The sequence below is a fragment of the Rhincodon typus genome, chromosome 4 (assembly GCF_021869965.1).
Source record: "Rhincodon typus isolate 14 chromosome 4, sRhiTyp1.1, whole genome shotgun sequence".
Classification (NCBI taxonomy): Eukaryota; Metazoa; Chordata; class Chondrichthyes; order Orectolobiformes; family Rhincodontidae; genus Rhincodon; species Rhincodon typus.
Window position 1 is genome coordinate 82,522,134 of NC_063335.1, and position 21,900 is coordinate 82,544,033.

The 21,900-nt window shown below is 40.2% G+C and overlaps 1 protein-coding gene across 1 annotated transcript in view; it reads left to right on the forward strand.

Annotated features, from left to right (window-relative positions):
- necab1 (N-terminal EF-hand calcium binding protein 1) overlaps positions 1-21,900 on the forward strand; it is a 129,116-nt gene that overhangs the window by 12,772 nt on the left and 94,444 nt on the right. The window contains exon 3 of the mRNA XM_048596147.1: positions 9,875-9,983. Coding sequence (XP_048452104.1) covers positions 9,875-9,983 — 109 coding nt within the window. The remainder of the gene's footprint in view (positions 1-9,874; positions 9,984-21,900) is intronic.

Sequence of the window (21,900 nt, forward strand, 5' to 3'; positions counted from 1 at the left end):
GCTGACGTTTCTGAAGAAGGGTCTAGGCCCGAAACGTCAGCCTTCCTGCTCCTCTGATGCTGCTTGGCCTGCTGTGTTCATCCAGCTCTACACCTTGTTATAATTGAAATGTTAACACTGCTTTCTCCCCACAGATGCTGTCAGACCTGCTAAGTTTTGCCAGCAATTTCCATTTTTGTATCAAATCTCCAGCATCCATAGTTCTTTGTTTTATCTTACTGTTTTATCTTGTCCTTTAAGCCAATACTGCAAACTGCACTTTGACTAATCAGTCTGGAGTATCTTTGGTTGTGGGCTTTGTATATACGCTGGCCCTGAAGCTTCTTGCTTCTTATATCTAACAATAGCTTTTTAACTTCCTATGTACGGGTAGTTCTGCTATAACACAAGTTTCGTTAATGCGAATTGGCTGTAACGCGAATGATGAATAGTGGATGCTGTTTCAATAATGCAAACTTTCTACTGTGCAGTATAGTGATTTTCTGCAGCAATTTCCCTATAATGCAATTTCCTATGGCGCAAGGTCGCACAAGAACGCAACTATCGTGTTGTAGGAGAACTACCTGTACTGCAGCAACCCTTTATTTATATAGTAAATTGTGACTATCAAATACAGATCTCCTGTGCAGTGACTAAGATCTCTCCCTCCATATGCCCATTCTAGACTGGTGTATTTTGTCTTAATGATGTCAGAGCCATGTGATCAGTTACATCATCGTGATTTACATGAATCTCTTAATACCACATCTTCCAAAGTTTCTCTCTAATTAAATGGTATTATTTCAGTAGTTACAGGTGGAGTGTTGGTTATTGCCAAAGGAAAATATAACTTCTACAAGAATAAAATACTTCCTTTTTTGCTTGACCCAATGCTGCTGTTAAGAGTGTGTCTGCGTTACTTGCACCTTTACTGGAAAATGATTTTACCATAATCATATCTTATCCACCTACGCTGCAATCTTTGTATGTTTAAAAGTATTTTTTTGAGATTTCTTTCCATCCCATTAATGTTAACATTAACATTTTGTCTTGAATTTATCAGTATAAATTACAACTTTATACTGTATAAATAATGTGTGCTGATTGGTTGGCAAGTGGTTGGTATAGATGTTGCCGTGAAGCATGTGTCAGTTAACTGCCATTAATGACTTGTTATGAACCTTGACTTGGAATTTCAGACCCACGATGTAGTCTGTGAACCTTTTACTTCCCATGCAATTGCTAATTTTCCTTCTCTATGATTGCATCCTTCTGTTTAGTCTCTGTATAAGCTCCCAGCCTAAAATAGACTGGTTTTCATATTTTATCAGTTTGAATTTGAATAGGCACGCATCATAGTCCTGTGGATGATGCATCTGTTGCTACTGTAGTGAATATGTCTAGATTGTAATGTGCTAAAACTAAAATCTTTCAAAAGCTGCAGTCTGTTCCTCACTCCAATAACATTGCTAGACATTTTTCAATAGCTCTATATGGGTTTAAGAAGTCTTGTGCGTAAAGATATAGGTACACTTTCCCATTTGATACACTATGTCTAAGAAGCACTGTGCATCATTATGCACTTCAGGACTGAAAAGTCACTGATCTCTTAGCTCTACCACGATGAGTTATTCTTGGATAATGTGGCCTAGAATGTAGCTGACGTTCTAGAGAATTGGTGTTTCTCATTTTGTGTAAGGACTGCATTCTGTAGTGCCTGTTGTATTTTATTGTGTTATTGGTACAAAACAAAGATTCAATAGCGTAGATTCACTAAAGATGAAGACATCATAAATATTAATTTGATAAAATTAAGTGTTGCTGAAAAAACATACATTTATCAAAAGATTTTGCCTGGATAATTTACATCTTTATCTGTAAAAATAATGTATGCTGATTGGTTGGCAAATGGTTGGTATAGATGTTGCCATGAAGCATGCTATACATTGTTCAAATTTAAACGAGGCAAGGTAACATTGGTTAGTCAAGCCATTGCCTTGAAGAATGAACCAGGGAACCACTGACACCTGTTTTGTTCAGTTGAAACAGACAAAGAACAGGGGCCTGTCTGCTAATATATGTAGCATATTTGTTGTTGCTCTAAAAGAACAGATGACAATATGGAAGAATTGGCTAACACAGTGTGGAGCTTCAGGGACACAGCACTTCTGAAGAAGGGTCCCGACCTGAAACGTCAACTTTCCTGTTCCTCTGATGCTGGGTGGCCTGCTGTGTTCCTCCAGCTCCACAATGTGTTACCTCTGACTCCAGCATCGGCAGTTCTTGCTATCTCTCATAGAAGAATTGGCTAATGTTTCTTTTTAATGTTGCTCCATTCATTATTGTAACTTCATTGGATCTAGGCTAACTGTTCACATTGGAAATCTCTGCGGGTATTCCTTATTAATCCACATATTCCTTGTGCAGCTACTTTGACCCTGACTTTCTACTCTGTACCTGTATGTAGGTCATGTGCTATCTTCATTCCCCTTTGTTTTTCTTTCAAGAAATTTGTCATCTATCTTAGATGAACTTAGACAGGTGATGACTTAGCAGGATTGTTCTAAATTACTTTTCAAATATGATCTCTGCTGGTGACACTAAGCACATGTCCAGGGATATAATCATCTTGGTACCAGGCTTGGAGAAGATGTCAAAGTGGCATTCCTATACTTTCACCAGAAGTTTTAGAAATTTGGTGTTGCACTAGTCACTTCTGCAGCAAATCATTTCTAATCATTTGTGATTGATTTCCACAGTAAATTACGTACCAATAGCTACCTATGGAATTTTGTGATACTGAATGCCAGTTTGACCCTCTATGTTGGAATAATTGGATTATGCTTATGCTCAAAACAAACTTTTTTGTTACCATGTTGCATGATGCACATTCTTATTTGTTTCTGAGATGTTTTAACAACCAGGATTGTCTTTTCCTTGGTTCATAGTAGCATACTATGAACTGTAGGATACAAGCTTCTTTTGAATCAAACATATTTTGATGTCCAAACAAATTACTGCAGATGCTGGAATCTGTACTGAAAACAAAAAAGCTGGAAATCACAGCAGGTCAGGCAGCATCCATGGAGAGAAAGCAAGCTAATGTTTCAAGTCTAGATGACTCTTCATCAGAGCTAATGTGAAGTGTGGAGGGATGTTCTACTACCATACATATGGGAAGTTTGTATTTACTAATGATGATGTTTTGTTGAAAAAACTTTTCCTATGAATGGTACTAAGAAGTTAACAAATCTGAGCCATTTTTGCAGGTCTCCTTAATCTTGGGGAGTAGGCTTATGTCAAACATCTTCAACTTTATCTAGAGCGGGACAGATTTCCTAACTAAGATGGAGTCAAAAGTGCTGATCTGACCTTGCACCTCTGTCTAGTGAAGACAAGTCCTTCACGATGAGCTGTTATTAGTGAGTGTAGATTTTGGTTATGCTCTTTTTTGGTTTTGTTCATCACCGCAATGGCATCGACAATACATACACATTCCAGGAATATGTTCTACAATTCTGTCCATATGCTGTTGAAACAGATCTTGATTGACAGATTGACTGAAAGAAAAGTCTGGAAGCAATATCTTCCAATGGGTAATTTCTATACATGGCACAATCCCTCACTGTTATTGGCATGTTATATTTTCTGATACAGTTCTGCTGGCATGGTAACTGTCCTAATCAGATTCAGTGGAACCATCTGGAATGCCTTGGGTAGATTCACTGCCACCAATCTTTCTTCTTTGAATTACACAAAGTTCCTAATACCAAATTCAATTCACGAGATGAGGAGGCTTCACAAATATCCCCATTGTCAATTATGGGAGAGCTCAGCTTATCAGTGCAAAAGACAAGGCTGAAGCATTTGCAACAATCTTCAGCTAGAAATGCTAAGTGGAAGACGAAGTATGCCATGCAGATACTGAAACATTCTGGTGCCCAACTTGGAGACAACTTAAGCAAACCCTCTTGTTAGATCCTCCCTGGAACAGATCATTATATCTTAATGGATGCAGCTTATCTTGTGATGTCAGTTATATCCTTCAGGTACTAACTACTTATTTTAATAATATTCTGAAAGTAGTGATCTCTTGAGATTTATTTGCCACGATTCAGCCTGGAGAAGAATTTAGTTCATATGAACTTTGGATCCTGTTGTCTAATGTCAGAATTTTGTGTGGACATCCCTTTAGTGAAATGTTTAGATGCCTTGGATCCAAACATAACTTCACTATGCCATCTTTCTTAGGCATGTACGTATTGGAACTGATATACAAAATGGAATACGCCATTATGTTCCAACTACAACATTTAAAAGACATTTGGACAGGGTACATGGATAGGAAAGGTTTAGCCAGATATTAGCCAAACATAGACAAATGGGACTAGTTCAGTTTAGGAAATCTGGTTGTCATGGACTTGTTAGGCTAAAGAGCCTGTTTATGAGTTATATGACTCTTATGGCCCTATCATCCAGCTCAGTCTTAAGCTTCTCTTTTACGTGAGCCCTGTTTTCTGGGAGGGTGGATTGATGGAATTGCATCTTCTGTGAGGTACAATTTAGCATCAACTTTGAACTTTCCTATGGCGTCACATCTATCAGGCTACTTTTTTTTATATCGTGGACTGATTCAATGTGAGTATACTCAGTCTCTTCTGTTGTAGTTGGTCTTTAGTAATCTTGCTATTGTTGGTTATCTCGTGTTCACCAGATAAAACGTTTGTGGTTTTTTGCACAATTTCTGCAAAATTACCAAAGCTGCATTCAGTCATCAATGTATGGTATGTGTGCTTCATTTTGTTCAGTTAGTTGTGATGTTGTAGGTTGTATCATTGACTTCCAATGATCCAGGTGTATACGCTTTAGAATTCTAATTGGTAGCATGTTTGCACTAGTATCGATTTGGTCATGAGTGTGTATTTGCAAATTTTCTTTAGGTATATGATGTTAGTAGTGACAAAAAAACATTGAACTGTTTGACTTCACCCACACAAGTGTCACATTCATAATGTGAAAAGCTTATTTGCTCTCAAATTGAACATTCTTCCACACTGGATCATCACTCTGGCCCATCTTGCTGCTAACCTAATGCACATACTTGCATTTATGCAGGTCTCTAGCACACACCCAGTTGTTGCTGCCAGCATGTTAGTCAAATGCTTTGCTTGATTGTGTCTTGTAATAGTTTCTCGTTGTATTGTTTGAATTAAATTTCTTGCATAGCAAGTCAAAAGTTATTTTGAACCATGATTTGCATAAATTTTGGAACATAGGACAGCTTTGTAGTGGGTGCAACAAACTAAACATCCCACACAGCTCATTTATTTCCTGTATCCTGGTTTCTGTGCCAATATTGGTAATTATTTCTTAGAGTTGTCTGATTTCAATGGCTTTATATATATTTTGCAACTTTACACAAAGTATTGGTGCAACAGCCTGTGAAAGACTTCTTCTATTTTCCCAAATGCTGACATTGCTGATTAAGTTATCTCCATTCTAAAACTAAATATCTTTTGGGTCTAAAGTACATGTTGAATGCTTTAGTCAATGCATTATATTCCGTAGTGCACTCTTCCACATGTTATTATATAAGAGCTTCATCAGCTATTGGACCTACAGAATATGAAAACATGATGACTTAGTGATCCTGTTCTTTCGCATGTGAGGCTGAAACCATTCTGATGTATTGAACCTGCTGGTCCAGAGCCTTACTTCTGGCCTCATTGTTAACATTCCATGTTGTCAAATGGATGAGGTAAGGCAAGGTTTCTACTGGACTGTTCTAAGGACTGTTGCACTTGACTAACCTGGATGAGTACTTGGATTTTTCCTTCTTACTGTTGAAGATTTCTGCTCCTGACTTTTTAATTTCCAAAGTATTTACAATTTACGGGCAGCACAGTGGCTCAGTGGTCAGCACTGCTGCCTCACAGTGCCAGGGTTCGATTCCACCCTCAGGTGACTGTGTGGAGTTTGCACATTCTCCTCATGTCAGTGTGGGTTTCCTCTGGGCGCTTTGGTTTCCTCCCACAGTCCAAAGATGTGCAGGTTAGGTGGACTGGCCATGCTAAATTTCCCATAGTGTCCAAGGATCTGTGGGTTAGGTGGATTAGCCATAGGAAATGCAGGGTTACAGGAATAGGGTAGGGGGCTGCATCTGGTGGTATGCTCTTCGGAAGGTCTGTGTAGACTCGATGGGCCAAATGGCCTGCCTCTACACTGTAGGGATTCTATGATTCTATTCTCATTCATGACCATTTTAAATCTGAAGTTGGAGTCTTCCTAACCTATTGCCCTGTAATTGAAATCTTCTGAGTTTCTTCTTTCCTTTCTTCAGAGCCTTTTCTTTTTTCAGCATTTTTTGCCTTAACTTCTTCTGATGTCTTGGCCTGCATTTAAGGTTTTCCTGCTTTTCACTCAGCTGCACCTTCTGCAGAGTTTTCCTCTTTCAGCTGTGACCCTTGCATTATTTTAACTTCAGATCCTCTCCCTTGCTGGTACCATGCTTTATCTTGTGCTTTAAGCCAATTCTACTATCGAAACACTGAAATGTTAGTCTGCACATACACTGTCCCTAAGGGTGCTTGCACCACATTTCTAAGTAAAGCTCTTCAACTCCTTATCTGCTGTAACATTCTTTTCTTTACATCAGTACATAGTAAATTATCAAATACAGCTCTCTCGCATAATGTCTAAAACCTGCCTTCTCACGTGCTCATTCTAGACTGGTGTATTCTGTATTACTGATCTCAGAATCGCATCAGCAGTTATATTGTCATCATTTACTTATCAATCTTATTATACCATAATGCAGAAAGAAAATGAAGATCTGGTCCAAAAATGAGCAGGAGGTGAGTGTGTAGTGATGTGGGAGTGGGGACTGGGAAACGAATATACCTTGCTACAAAATATTCACGAAAGATGGGGAAGGAAAAAGGAAGTTAGCAGTATTAATCAGAGAAATAGTTAAACCTCTGAAAAGCATGTTGCAGTTGAGTGAGCCATGTTGACTAGAATTAAGGAAGGATAGAGGAGTATTCTGTACTGAGAACCAATAAGCAGTGGGAAGGAGAGAGAAGGACAAACCTGTAGTCAAGTTACGTAAAGTTGCAAGAACTACAGCTTAATGATGATCGGGAACTTCAGTTATCTTAATATAAGCTGGAACAATAACAGTAGAAAGGGCAAAATAAGGAGGTAGTCTGTAGTGTAGTACAAGAAAACCTTCTTAATCAATGTGTTTCAAGTCCAGTGGGAAGAAAGCATTGCTAGATCCAGTACTGGGGAAAGAAGTGGTACAAATGGAACATGTTTCAATGGGAGGGCAAATTTCAGTGGGAGAGCATGTGGGGACCATTAAACATAATATTCAGAAAAGATCTGGAAACTGACAAGGAAAATCAGACTTAAAAACATACGATGGAGAATTTATTATTTGCATGAGTTGAAAATGGTCTGGAATAAAAATTTGGTAGGCAATACATTAAATGAACAACAAAAGGCATTTATTGAGATGATGCAGGTACAGTGCAGTCATATTCTCACAATGATAGAAGAAGATTCAGTTGTGATTTTCAGAAGAAATTTGGAAAAAATATCTGAAGGGAAGTCACTTACAGAGCTGTAGAGAGGAACAGGGAATAGGACTAACTTATTAGATCTACTGAAGACTTTGCACAAGCACAGTGAGTTGAAATCTCCTTTGTGTGGTGTTATTCTCTGTTTCTACAATTGCAAAAGCTTGTTCATTCCCATGACACCAAAAAATAATTGGAAATAAACGAGGGGACAATTTTTTTCTGAGACGTAACTCAGAGACGTGTAAAAGCAGAAAGAGTATTCTCTACTGAGTATATAAACTGATAAATAGTGGGAAGGAGAGAGAAGGGCAAATTTGCAGTCAAGTAACACTAAGTTGCAAGAACTACTGCATAATGATGATAGGGAACTTTGGGGAGACTGCTTGGGGGCAGAGTTAGTTTTCCTGCACAATTACAGTCTTCTCAGCTCATTTTGTATTTACGGATAAAAAGCCAAACTTTGTGGACATGAAGTTCTGAAACCTGCCAGGACCTTCTGGGCTTCAACACCTGGAAACTGTAAAAGGCAACTGGACAGCACTTCAGTCTCTGCAACCCAAGAGGATCACTCAACCTCTGTTCACTTTCCTGCACACAGGAACTGCACACAGCACAATGCTTTAACAGTGCATCCCTAGAAGTTCTCCCGAAGACTGTACGGGAGAATAGGGAAATTCTTTTCCCTAGGGATTAAAGAAGTATCCATCCAGACTGACAATGGCAGTCTGGACAGAGTTGTCAGTGGAGGTCAGCACCACACAGCTCAAGACGTCCTGACTTGACTTCCACAATGATCTGCTGCATTCTATTACGGTATATAGCATTCAGTTCTTCGTGCTACTATGAGAGTGAGTTAGCATTGTAAGGTTACCACATCACAGGACTCTCCCATACGAGGTAGGGTGCCTAGTACTTCCATCAGATGCTCCACATGCAGTCAATGTCTGTCACTTCATTGCAGCTCCAAACTACCATCACTGGCACCACGGTGTTACTGCCTGTCAGATATCTGCCAGAATTCACACTTAAAACATAAAAGGAGCTACAACACTCAGTAGCTCAGATACCATCTTTCAGCACTACTCAGTGGATGTACACATCTGATAGCTTTTCACTGAAAGCGTCCATGGGACAATGACACAACCCCCAAAATAGGCTATTTGAGTTGAGTCCCCTTTTGATTGCACTTGCCAGCCCTCGTCAGGTTTGCTGGTGTCAGCCAGTGTCATTGTTTCACTTGGACAGGCCTGTTTGCCCAATCAGACTTTGCTCTTAACACTTGAAACCATTTCATAATAACAAAGCAGAATACACATGACTGAGACTTCTCATGAGCTGATCAACATGGAGCAGCTTCATGTTGGAATATCATACAGATGGAATATGATGTGGGAAAATGTGAGGTTTTGCATTTGGCAGGAGCTAAATATTCCTTCATTTAGAAAGTAGTGAATCTGTGGAATTCTTTACTTGAGAGGGCTTTAGAAGCTGGATCATTAAGAATATTCAAGGCTGAGATAGATAGATTTTTGATCAGTAACAGAATTAATGGTTATAGGGAAAAGGTAAGAAAGTGGAGTTGAGGATTATCAGATTAGCCATGGTCCCATTGAATGGAGGAGCAGATTGATGAGTTGAATGATATATTTCTGCTCCTGTGTCTTATGGCCTTATACAGTACGTGTCTGCAAAAAAAAAATCTCTATTTTGAAGGAGTGAAGTTACTGGAGAAGTTTGTGCTGGCTGGACTTTAGAGGAAGAACTCTAACCTTCCAAAAACATGCCTCATAGGTATAACTGGGTTTGTGAACATACATGTTTTCCATTTTTAACCAGCAAGATATGTCTGTGAAAATAATTCTAGCAGACTGCAGAGTACTCATAACATGCTAATGAATGCAAAGTCAGTTTCCAACCGTGTACCTCGGGGAAGTCAACATGCTTGAGAGCTGAATTCTGAGAATTTAAAGACAACACTGTATTCCACTGTCAGGAAACTGAACTTTTGCTTCTCACCATAATCAGTTCCCAAGCCCATCCTTTTAAAACCTGTGGTTTAGCTTGGAAAACTCCAGCCATGTTAGTCGTTGTTATAAAATAGATCAGTTTAATATATTTTAATTCTGAATTTCAAGTTACAGTAAATGCTAGTTTTGAAAGATTAATGCCATTTTGCACTTATCAGTGATCTATTAAATATTGATTCAACCTAACCATTTTTAATGTTATTGACAAAAGAATTTAAAATGATCTGATTTATGAAAATGAGAGCTATTAATACAATCTAACAGCTAAGTCTTCTTTGCTTACAGATGATGGCAAGCTGTCCTTTGATGAGTTCAAGGCTTACTTTATAGATGGAGTCCTGAATTCAGAAGAGATGCATGAATTGTTTCGTACCATTGATAGCAATAACACCGAGTAAGAATATTAATACTTTACCCTAGTTGTAATAATACAATTCCACATTCATTTATTTTATAAACTGGTGATATTTTAGGTAATGTTACCAAATTTGGGAAATGTAACTTTTCACAATTTTAAACGGAACTATGAATTAACATTACGTAGGCATCAAGTTGGTACTGGGTTCACTTTTGTTTGTCATTACATAAACGACTTGGATAAGAATATAGGAGGCATCGTTAGTAAATTTGCAGATGACTCCAAAATTGGTGGTCTGGTGGATAGTGAAGGAGGTTATCTAAGTTTACAAGAGATCTTGATCAATTGGGTCAATGGGCTGAGGAGTGGCAGGTGGAGTTTAATTTAAATAGATGGGAAGTATTGCATTTTGGTCAAACATACGAGGGGAGAGCTTATACAACCAGTAGTAGTGTTGTAGAACAGAGAGACTTCGGGGTTCAGGTACATAATTCTTTGAAATTTGTGTCACAGGTAAACAGGGTGGCTAAGAAGGTGTTTAGCACACTTGCCTTCCTTGCTCAGACCTTTGAGTATAGGAGTTGAGACAACATGTTGAGGTTGTACAGGATGTTGGTGAGCCGTCTTCTGGAGTACTATGTGCAGTTCTGGTCGCCCTGCTATAGGAAGGATATTATTAAACTGGAGAGGGTTCAGAAAAGATTTACCAGGATGTTGCCGGAAATGGAGGGTTTGAGTTATAAGGAGAGGCTGGATAGGCTGGGACTTTTTCCACTGGTGCATTGGAGGTTGAGGGGTGACCTTATAGGTGTTTATAAAATCATAACGTGCGTAGATAAGGTGAACAGAAAGGGTCTTTTCCCTAGGTAGGGGGAGTTCAAAACTAGGGAGCGTATTATTAGGGTGAGAGGAGAAAGTTTTTAAAGAACATGAGGGCAACCTTTTTACAGACAGTGGTTCGTGTGTGGAATGAGCTGGAATGAAGTGGTGGATGCAAGTACAGTTACGACATTTAATATAGGAACAGGAAACATTTGGAGGGATGTGGGCCAAGTATAGGCAAGTGGGACTAGTTTAGTTTGGGAACATGGTCGGCATGGACCAGTTGAACCGAAGGGTCTGTTTCCATGCTGTATGGCTCTATGACTCTATTTATGACTATAAGTGACATTATACAACTTTGCTTTATCTTTCTGACGACTGACATGAACTTCAGTGTCTTTCAGCTTTGTAATCAAGACATCCTAATCTCATATACTTCTCTCTCTCTCTCCATAGCAATCATATAAAATTTGTGCTATAAATTAGGTGGGACCTCAGTAGCCGAGGAGTTAGGGGGCTGGATTTTAAGTTGGTGATGTCTTGGGACTGGTGTGAAGTAGTAAACCTAGTAGTAAGAGCAAAGCATTTGTCAGTGCCTTTTTAATACAGCCAGTGTATTACTATATTATTTACAGGTTTCTCCACCAATTTGGTTGAGTGGACACGATGCCAAACTCTATGAGTCAATTTCAACCCCAGTAATTAGAGGGATATTTGATAGATTCTGGATTTGGGAGGAGAACTCAAGGAAGTGATAGCAATGTTTAAGATGCATTTAGACGGACACATGAACAGGCAGGGAATAGAAGGATACAGACCATGAGCAGGCAGATGGGATTAGTTTATAATGACATCATGGCTACCACAGACATGGTGGGCCAAAGGGCCTGTTCGTGTGCAGTAATATTCTATGTTGAAACATAGAATGATATACGCATGCTTAAAGGTTTCACTTTACTTTCATAACACTTCCATTTAATGTTATATCCTGTGAGGTTCCACAGGGAGATAGATATATTTAATCAACTTGTTATTCATTACCTGTATCTGCCTTTTTGATGAGGTGAAGGATCATATCAGTGAAATCAAGTAGGTTTGTAGTTGGTCAGTATCAGGAGTATAGTATACGGTTATGTTCCTGGGTTCAATGCCAAAAGTGATTTATGGCTTGAACAATGCAGGAAGAATGACAGCAGTGACAAATTTAAGTACATCCTATAATGGGTGTCTCAACAGTCTCCCTCACTCTGCCTCTTAAACTTGTACATTAAACATTATTCCTCACACCAACTTACCTACAGATGAACACAGACCTCTCTACCTATTTTTAGTTATATCCCAAACTATCGATCCACCATTGATAATATTTCCTGTCATCCAAATGCAGTGTCACTCCTCTCCTCTCCCTCATAGTCAGGCTCAATATGTGTGTTCCATCCATATGTCATGCCATTCCATTTGTCTCATTTCCTCTTTGCAAGAGAAGAAATCCTGGAATACCAGGGTTAACTGAGAATGGAAGTAATCCTCCACTCACCTCACAACCGACAGCTACACAGGGAGCAGTATTGACTATCATTGAGTTTCACTGTATCTGGCCATCAGAGATAGGATGATGGAGTCTTCCCAGATTCTTCGTGGTAGAATAGTTCACACAGCCATGTGGTAGCCAACATTTGCTCATACTGATTTGATGTCAGCTGCCAATGAAATATGTTCATTTACATAAAAATCACCTAAAACATTCCTACCTTAATAATTCTAATTCATGTCTTTAATCTCCACAGGGCAAATGCACTACTACAAAACTCATATAGACAATATATCAGTTCAGCTACTCATGTGTCAAAGACAACAGTATTAACTGAATCAGAGATAGTAGGAACTGCAGATGCTGGAGAATCCGAGACAACAAGGTGCAGGGCTGGATGAACACAGCAGGCCAAGCAGCATCATAGGAGCAGAATTAACTGAGGTAGTTGGGCTTTTACTTGATGGTTATGATTTCACACACAACAATTGAGCAGGAGACAAGGACAGCAGTGAACAGCCTATGTTAGAGACTACAGGCAGATATTGAATCATGGGACTATCAACAAACAAGTTAGAGTAGCAGCAAAATACATGTACCAGAAAATGTTCCAGCCATTATGTGCACATTTGCAGATAGGTTTGGGGGTGTCAACCACAAGTGCAAATGTCATGAAGTTGCAGACCTTTGCACTGATTTCTTCACTCATGTAAAGACTAGCCACCAGGTTGGAACATCAAGTGAGTTCAAACAGGCCTCACTAACGGCTTGCACACTATAACTGGAATGTAGTCAATTTGGGAGGGTTCCCAGATACAGGCTTGGAAGACTGAGCTGTTGTGGGATCATACTTTCAGAAATCTGGAGACACAATGGTTCAATGGTTAGCACTGCTGCCTCACAGCTCCAGGGACCCGGGTTCAATTCCACCCTTGGGTGACTGTCTGCAGGAATTTGCACATTCTACCCATGTCTGCATGGGTTTCCTCAGGGTGCTCCGGTTTCATCCCACAGTCCAAAGATGATTAGGTTAGGTGGATTGGCCTTGATAAATTACCATAATGTCCAAGACTAGGTGGATTTGCCATCGGATATTCAGGGTTACATGGATAGGATAGGGGTGTGGGTCTGGATGGGATGCTCTTCAGAGGGTCGGTGTGGGCTTGGTGGGCTGACTGGCCTGCTTCTGCACTGTAGGTATCTATGATCTATGACCCTAATTAGTCTTTGTTGGGTTCCCATTCCATTTCAGGTATTTGAGCAATTTTCAAGAGCTGCCAGCCAGTGGACCAGCAGTTACTGCTGGGACTACACCCAGCTTAGAGAAAGTCATGTGAACAGGTTACCCTTTCAGTGTTTTATGGGAATGGTCAGGCATGCTCCAACGAGAAGGAGGTGGCTCGTGAATGTAGGAGTTAAGGTTGGGGAGACAGCTGTAAGGTCCCAATGGGTGCTAATTAGGAGGGCAGCTTGACCTGTGTCCATAAGAAGGCCACTAGGGTTCACCTGGCAGTTTCCTTTGTACTGGACGGTCCATTTGCTGCTGGTAAAATGCCAACAGTGATGGAAAGAGGCCCTTAATTGGCCAGTTAGGTGACTCATCTGAGCAGATTGGCTCTGCTGCAGCTTCTCTACATTGGTAAAATGCCATGACAGTGGATGGCTTTAGGCACTCCATCCCTTGCCTTCCAGACTATCTCTAATGGGCTGGTAGACAAACAGCCTTATGAAAACCATCTTGCATGGAAGCAATGAAGCCCTAATCCTGGCCATCTAATTCCCGACTGATCAGCTGCTTAATGCCTTTGGGTGAAGTATGAGAGAGATGATGGTGGAAGGAGATGTGGAAGTAGTGCCTCCACAAAAACACAGATGGGGCAGTCTATGGTGGAAACGTCACAGCTTAGACAATGCCAACCAAGAATGTTGCCGCAATCAGTATCAGAGCACCCTGCCTCTGTTTTTTCTGAAGCCACAGGTAATGCACAATAAATAGTGTTAGGAAGAGGAAGAATAAAGATTTGTAGGTGCATAAGATGTGTGTTACATCATGTTAAATTGTTAGGTTTATGTTCAGTTCTTGAGCTAGATAAATATTATTAGTTTTCACCATTTACCTTGTTACCCTTTTTTAACCTATTTGACAAGTGGGCTCCTGTGATGACTGACACAACAGGAGTTTATTACAGTCCTGGGCCTCATTATCTTCCTCATGAGTCTCTCCATTTGAAGTGGAAATTCATTGTCTAAAAACAGCCAGCTAGAAAGAAGGCATAAGAGCGCAAGGAGGATGGACTGCGGCAGGATAAAATACCCACAGCTGCTTGAACACACCGGCATAGCTGTATTTGTGGTTGCATTTACCAGCTGCCCACTAGAAGACTTACTGGATGCAGAGTACTCCTGAATGACCTAAGGGCAATCACCATCATATCTGTGTTCGATCTGTGACATTTTAACTGTGGGAAGCCAGATAGAGACATAAGGCCAAGCACCTACTCATTCTGACTCACACAAAACCTCATGGCTGATTTAACTCTAATTGTGTGAAAGGCTTTGTACTGGGAGGTTATTTTCAAAGGTCTAGAGACTATTTTCACACTATGGGAGATTACATTCACAATTTAAGAAAAGTGTTCTGACTGGCATTGCAGGCAAAATTTGCACTGTTGCCTGTCTTAGCAACAAGCCATCAAACACCTCTCTGTGTATTTATGGGTTGGCATCTATGAGATCATTCTGCAAATGTCTGTCAACATTAAATACAAAAACAGAAATTGCAGTTCTGGTAGCAGCTGTGGAGAGAAAACAGAGCTAACCTGACCCTTCAGAGTTTCTTGAATTTTCAAGAAATGTCACTGGACTTGAAACATTAACTTTATTATCTCTCCACAGATGCTGCTAGACCTCCCGAGTTTCTCCAGCAATTTCAGCTTTTGTTTCAGATCTCCAGCATCCATATTTCTTTATTTTGTTTCATGTTACTATTTGATATTTGATCCTGAGCACCCTCAGAAACTGCGGTTCTAATACTTCAAGGAAGCTTGTCTTCTGCTTCTGCATCTGTGTTGGGAGTATGGTCTCCTGTGAGCTACACTGCATTGTTCATCCCTGCTCCCATAGCGGCAGCACATCTATAAGAATCAGGCTGTTGCAGCTCTTGCTGTTGATGCTATTGATGCAATAACCAATTAGACCCACACTAAGATTGAAGTGAAATTGTATAAGCAGATCAGTAGTAGATCAATAGTATAAGCAGATTGAAGATCAGCAAATAAAACATCAGAGATTTGTGTTCATAAAATGCTTTTCATTTGCCCCTGCACATGATTTTTAAACAATGAAGCAAACACATAGCAAGATCCCAAACACAGGATGTGTTGATGTTGATAACTACGTTTGCTTTTCTTTTCATGTTGATTGGGAAATTAATATTAGCCAAGATGCTGTAGATAACTCCCTGGCTCATATTACCATGGAATCTGTTATGTCTATCTGAGAGGGCACACATTGCCTTAGTTTCACATCTCATCCAAAAGACATACCTCCAACAATGCAGCACTTCCTCAGTACTGCAATGGAGTGTCTGATTTTTGTGCTGGAATGGGATTCAAACCTGGAAAATTTTGACTCAGAGGAAGGAGTTATCAACTGAGGTGCAGCTGACACAAATCCTTAGCTTTCTAAGGCTGTGAAAGTAGCTTTGCAAAGTGTGAACACGTCTTCTAGACTTTTGAAGATGAAATCTCCAGGACAAGCACTGTGAACAAAGCCTTTCACACAATCAGACAAAAATTAATGGTGAGGTTTCATTTCTTTTTGTCTTATTTCCTTGTTGTGTCATCAGTTGCTCCAACAGCAGTGCATATTTGCATCACTTTCACCGGCAAGTTCTAGGAAGCCTGGCATACATGTGAGTCTAAAGTCAATTTCAAAAGCCATGTTCATTCCATCCTAACTAACTTACTAAAATTGATAGCCTGCCCTTCTCAAGGGGAGCTGCTTGAACTCAGGCTAATACATTTGAGGTAAATGCAGAAGTAGGCAGCTTGCAGCTGGTTTTCCGACAGAAAGCAAGTTTTGTGAGTGCTAGTTGCATATAGATGTGCTGCAATGTTGAAAAGCTATTGTGATTCACTTCTTACATTTTCCAGTTAAATATGATTTGCATATTTCAGATGGATTGAAAGTTTAGTGCAATTCATGATGTATCTGCATACAACAGAATAGAATGCATGTTATGATAGCCAGCTGATATATCTACCTTGAGGGGCTTTTCAGCATCACTTTCTCTCCTATAGCTGTCTCACAAATGCATCATGTCACCCCCCCAGACGTGTGCGTTTTCATTTGCACCATCATTTATTAAAAAAGTCAATCTAAGGAGTATTACATACAAAGTGCCAATTCTCCCAAAATATTGAGGCCAGTTTAATGCCCTACATGAGCTTTCTTCCACGTTATTTCATTTCACCCTAACTATATATTGCCATTTATTTAAACTCGCTGCTATTCCTTCATTCTCTACCAGGAAAGCTTAATGGTAGCTATTTAAGAAGGGAACTAGGGGATTATTTTTAAATGAATTAAAAACAGAAAGTCCTATAGAAACTCAGCAGGTCTGTCAGTCTCTGTAGAAAGAAAAAGTGTAAGCATTTTAACTCCAATATGATGTACAGGCATTGACATAGTGGTATTGTCACTGGACCAGTTATCCAACCGGGTTTGATGGTGCAATTTGAATTCAATAAAAATCTGGAATAAAAATCCAAAGCTAACCATGAAAAATCTTTAGGGAAGAAAATTGCCATACTTAACTGGTCTGGCCTGGCTTCTGTAACATTCTGTGAGACTCCAGGCCCATGGAAATGTAGGACAACAAGGTGTAGAGCTGGATGAACACAGCAGGCCAAGCAGCATCAGAAGAGCAGGAAAGCTGATGTTTCGGGTCGAGACCCTTCTTCATGGGAAGGGGATTCTGAAATAAATAGGGAGAAAGGGGAAGGCGGATAGCAGATGGATAAAGGAGAAGATAGGTGGAGAGGAGACAGACAGGTCAAGGAGGCGGGGTTGGAGCCAGTAAAGGTGAGTGTAGGTGGGGAGTTAGGGAGGGGATAGGTCAGTCCAGGGAGGACGGACAGGTCAAGGAGGCGAGATGAGGCTAGTGGTAGGAGATGGGGGTGGGGCTTGAGGTGGGAGGAGTGGGTAGGTGGGAGGACAGGTTAGGGAGGCGGGTACGAACTGGGCTTGTTTTGGGATGCGGTCAGGGGAGGGGAGATTTTGAAGCTTGTGAGGTCCACATTGATACCATTGGACTGCAGGGTTCCCAAGCAAAATATGAGATGCTGTTCCTGCAACCTTCGGGTGGCATCGTTGTGGCACTGCAGGAGGCCCAGGATGGACATGTCGTCCAAGGAGTGGGAGGGGGAGTTGAAATGGTTCACGACTGGGAGCTGCAGTTGTTTGGTGCGAACCGAGCATAGGTGTTCCACAAAGCGGTCCCCAAGCCTCCGCTTGGTTTCCCCCATGTAGAGGCCACATCTGGAACAGCAGATACAGTTGAGTCTCAATGGCCTCCTGAAATATCCAAGAAAGTGATTTTGTTGTATCAACTGCTAAAAAGCCTCTAAAAAATGGATGAAACCAAATGGACCAGATGCATTGGCTAAAGCACCAGAAATGACTATGCTAAACACAGCCAAACTGCTCAAAATCCTCCTTATCAACACAGGGGAGCTAGTCTAGCTTAGTCAAGTAACGGAAGCAACACTGACATGCAATTTATAAGTTATTTAAGAGGGGAACTAGGGGATTTTTTTTAAATGAATTAAAAAAAGAAAGTGCAAGAGAAACTTGGCAGGCCTGGTAGACTCTATCGCAGACACCACCATCGCCATCTCTGTGTATGTCCTGTCCCACTAGTAGGTCAGACCCAGCAGAGGTGGTAGCACAGTGGTATACAGTCGGAAAGGAGTCGCCCTGGGCCTCCTCAACATTGATTCCAGACACTGTAAAGTCACATGGCATCAGATCAAACATGGGCAAGGAAACATCCAACTGATTACCACATACCATCCTCTCTTGGCATGATGAATTGGTACTCGTCCATGTTGAACAACACTTAGAGGAAGTACTTAGGATGGCAAGGTTGTAAAATGTATTCTGGGCGGGGGACTTCAATGTCCACCACCAAGAGTGGCTTGGCAGCAGTACTACTGATCGAGCTGGTCAGGTCCTGAAGGACATAAATGTTAGATTGAGTCTGCAACAGGTGATGAGGGAACCAACAAGATCAAAAGACATACTTGGCCTTATCCTTACCAATCTGCCGGCTGCGGATGTATCTGTACTTGACAGTATGGAAACCGTCTTTATGGAGATGAAGTGTATTGCCAGGTTGAGGATACAATCCGTTGTGCTGTTTGGCACTAAATGAGATAAATTTTGTACAGATCTAGCAACTGAAGAGTGGGCATCCAATATCTGCTAGGGCATTCAGCAGTGGAATTGTACTCCAACACAATCTGCCACCTCATGGCCTAGCATTACCCCAGCCAGAACTGCTGACTGGATGATCCATCTTGGCCTTCTTCAGAGGTTCCCAGCATCACAGACACCAATCTTCTGTAAATTCAATGTATTCTACATGGTATCAAGTAATGACTCAGGGCACTGGACACTCTAAAGATTGTGGGCCCTGACAACATACCAGTGACTATTTAAAACGTGTGCTCCTGAACTTGCTGTGCCCCTGGCCTAGCTGTTATAACACTGGCATCCAGCAAACAATGTGGAAAATTGTCACATATGCCCTGTATAATAAAAAAAGCGGAAGTTTATGAAAGATGTTTTGAACCATGCTATCAAGTAGCATTTGCTTAGCAGTAACCTGCTCTCTGAAACTCAGTCAGGGTTCTGACAGTTTCACTCGGTTCCTGGGTTCATTACAGGCTTAGTTAAAAGAAAGCTGCATTCTGGAGATGAGCTGAGAGTAACTGCACTTAACATTAGGGCTGATTTGACTGAGCGTGGCATCAAAAGTAGGAGTCAAGGGAAAACTTTCCACAGGTTGGAGTCATACTTAGCACAAAAGAAGGTAACTGTGGTTGTTGGAGGTTAGTCATCTCGGCTCCAGGATATTGCTGCAAGTATTTGTTAGAATAGTGTCCTTAGATAAACCACTTTCAGCTGCTTCATCAATTACCTTCCAACCATCATGACATCGAGTGGCATTGTTCACAGATGATTACACAATGTTCAGCACTAGTTATGCCTTCTTAGATTCTAATGCAGTCCGTGTTCAAATGCAGCAGGACCTGGACAATATCCAGTTTTGGATTGATAAGTGGCAAGTAACATTCAATCCACACAAGTGCCAGGCATTGACTTTTTTTTTTATTTAACATTTAGGAGTTTACGTTGGCAGTTTTTACATTTGCAAGGATGCTATTTCTGAATTTTTCCATTTCCATAACTTCTCTTACATTCTCAATTTTTTGTTCAAGCACAAGTGATCTAGCCCACTGATCCCACAGCATTTCTTTCTCCCTTACAAAAGCCACAAATGTGTGATTTGTTATTTGTGGCTTTTAATTGATAAGATTAAGGGACAAATTCTTGAGCATTGTGTTGACAGTTAGACACTCTGCAGACTGTTCTTCTGACAAACTGGTGTACACAGTTATTGCTGTACCTGTCAAAACACTTTTTAACATTAATATCCAAAAATCTTTTGACCACTTCATCTGTCCACCCACCTTATCACATAAGGTAAAATACACTTCCAGTAAATTTAGGTATTAAGCATAGATTCTTAGTTACATCCTTGAAATCAGAATCATTTAAGATATTACTTCCTCCCTCTGTCTTTACTCTTAAGTTTTTCTTTGGCCAACTCATGTTCTCTAAATTCCATATCTCTTTTAAAAAAATCATCTTCCTTTGTTTCTCTTTCCCAATTTTCATTATCCTCTGTTTTTCTTCCAAGTCATGTCATTTTATTGCTCATTCTTTAAGTCTATGTTTTTTTCTTTTCTAACTGTACCTTATCTAAATCCAGCTGTAATATCCCATGTCTGGGTTTTTCTTCTTTCAATTCTAAATGTTGGATAATCACTTGAAGCATCTCATCCTTACAAGATCCTGCTTTTACTTAACTTTCAATTAATCTACGAAGTCTCTCATGTTAGCTTTAGTCGAAAATTTCAAACAAACCACTGTTATAACTCTACTTCCAGAAAGCTCTTAGCAACATTTAAAACCATCTTCAATTTCCATGCAATAAACTTTATCACAACACAGCTGTTTTATGTCTAGAACCACAACATATTTGTTACTTTAAAGAGTAAGAGAAAAATTTCTCTTAAATTGACCGAATTGAAATCCTTCAAGGCCTTCCAATTTTTATGATTACAACTGATATGTTGCCTGAACAAGTCAGATCCCAGGCTGAAATTTGGTTTGAGCCATCGAGTCATAGAGATATACAGCACGGACTAACTCGCCCACGCTGACCAGATATCCTATATAAATCTAGTCCCATTTGCCAGCATTTGGCCCGTATCCCTCTAAACTCTCCCTGTTCATATACCTATCTAGGTGCCTTTTAAGTGTTATAATTGTACCCACCTCTACTACCTCCTCTGGCAACTCGTGCTACACACGTGCCACCCTTTTTGTGAAAAAGTTGTCCCTCAGGTCCTTTTTAAACCCTTCCTTTTATATTTTACACGTTTCAATAAGATCCTCTCTCATCCTTATAAATTCTAGTGAATATGGGCCCAGTCAAACTAATCTTTCCTTGTTGAACAGTACAGTTTTTTTAAATAGAAGATTAATAAGGTGGTTTTTCACTGAAACACAAGTACATAATACGCAGATAACAAGGTGCAGAGCTGGATGAACACAGCAGGCCAAGCAGCATCAGAGGAGCAGGAAAGCTGACGTTTCGGGCCTAGGCCCTTCTTCAGAAAGCACTGGTTTTCACAATGAAGTAATAGCACATTTCTCAAAACTGGAGTCTAGAAGCAAGGAACACAGCCTAAGGATACGCAGTAGACTTTTTAGGATCGAGATGAGGAAATACGTTTTTATCCAAAGGTTAGTGAACCTGTGGAATTCTCTACCACAGAAGACTATCAAGGTGAAGTCACTGAATATATTAGATATTAAAGGCAATGAGGGGCAAGGGGAGAAAGTGGCAATATGGCATTGTGATAAAGGATCAGCAATGATCTCATTGAATGGCAGAGCATGTTCAAAAGGCTGAATGGCCTACTCCTGCTCCTAGTTCTTATGTTTCTAAAGAAGACAATATAACAGAATAAACCAAATTATTTACATATACTACAATTTGAAACCTTTCAAAACACATCATAGAAATAAAATGTTCCATCTATCCCAACGACATGCATTTAGGTACTCAAACATCAGAGGGAATTCTCTTTTTTTTCACATATATAGGGTTGATTTAACTGCTATTTTCAATTTCCTGTCTTGAGAGTTTGATAGCCTGTTCTTTGGGTATTCATTTACTGAGATTAGACTTTCTCAGCTTCAAATAATCCATTCAGGTTTCTAACCAATCACTTCTTGTCTGGG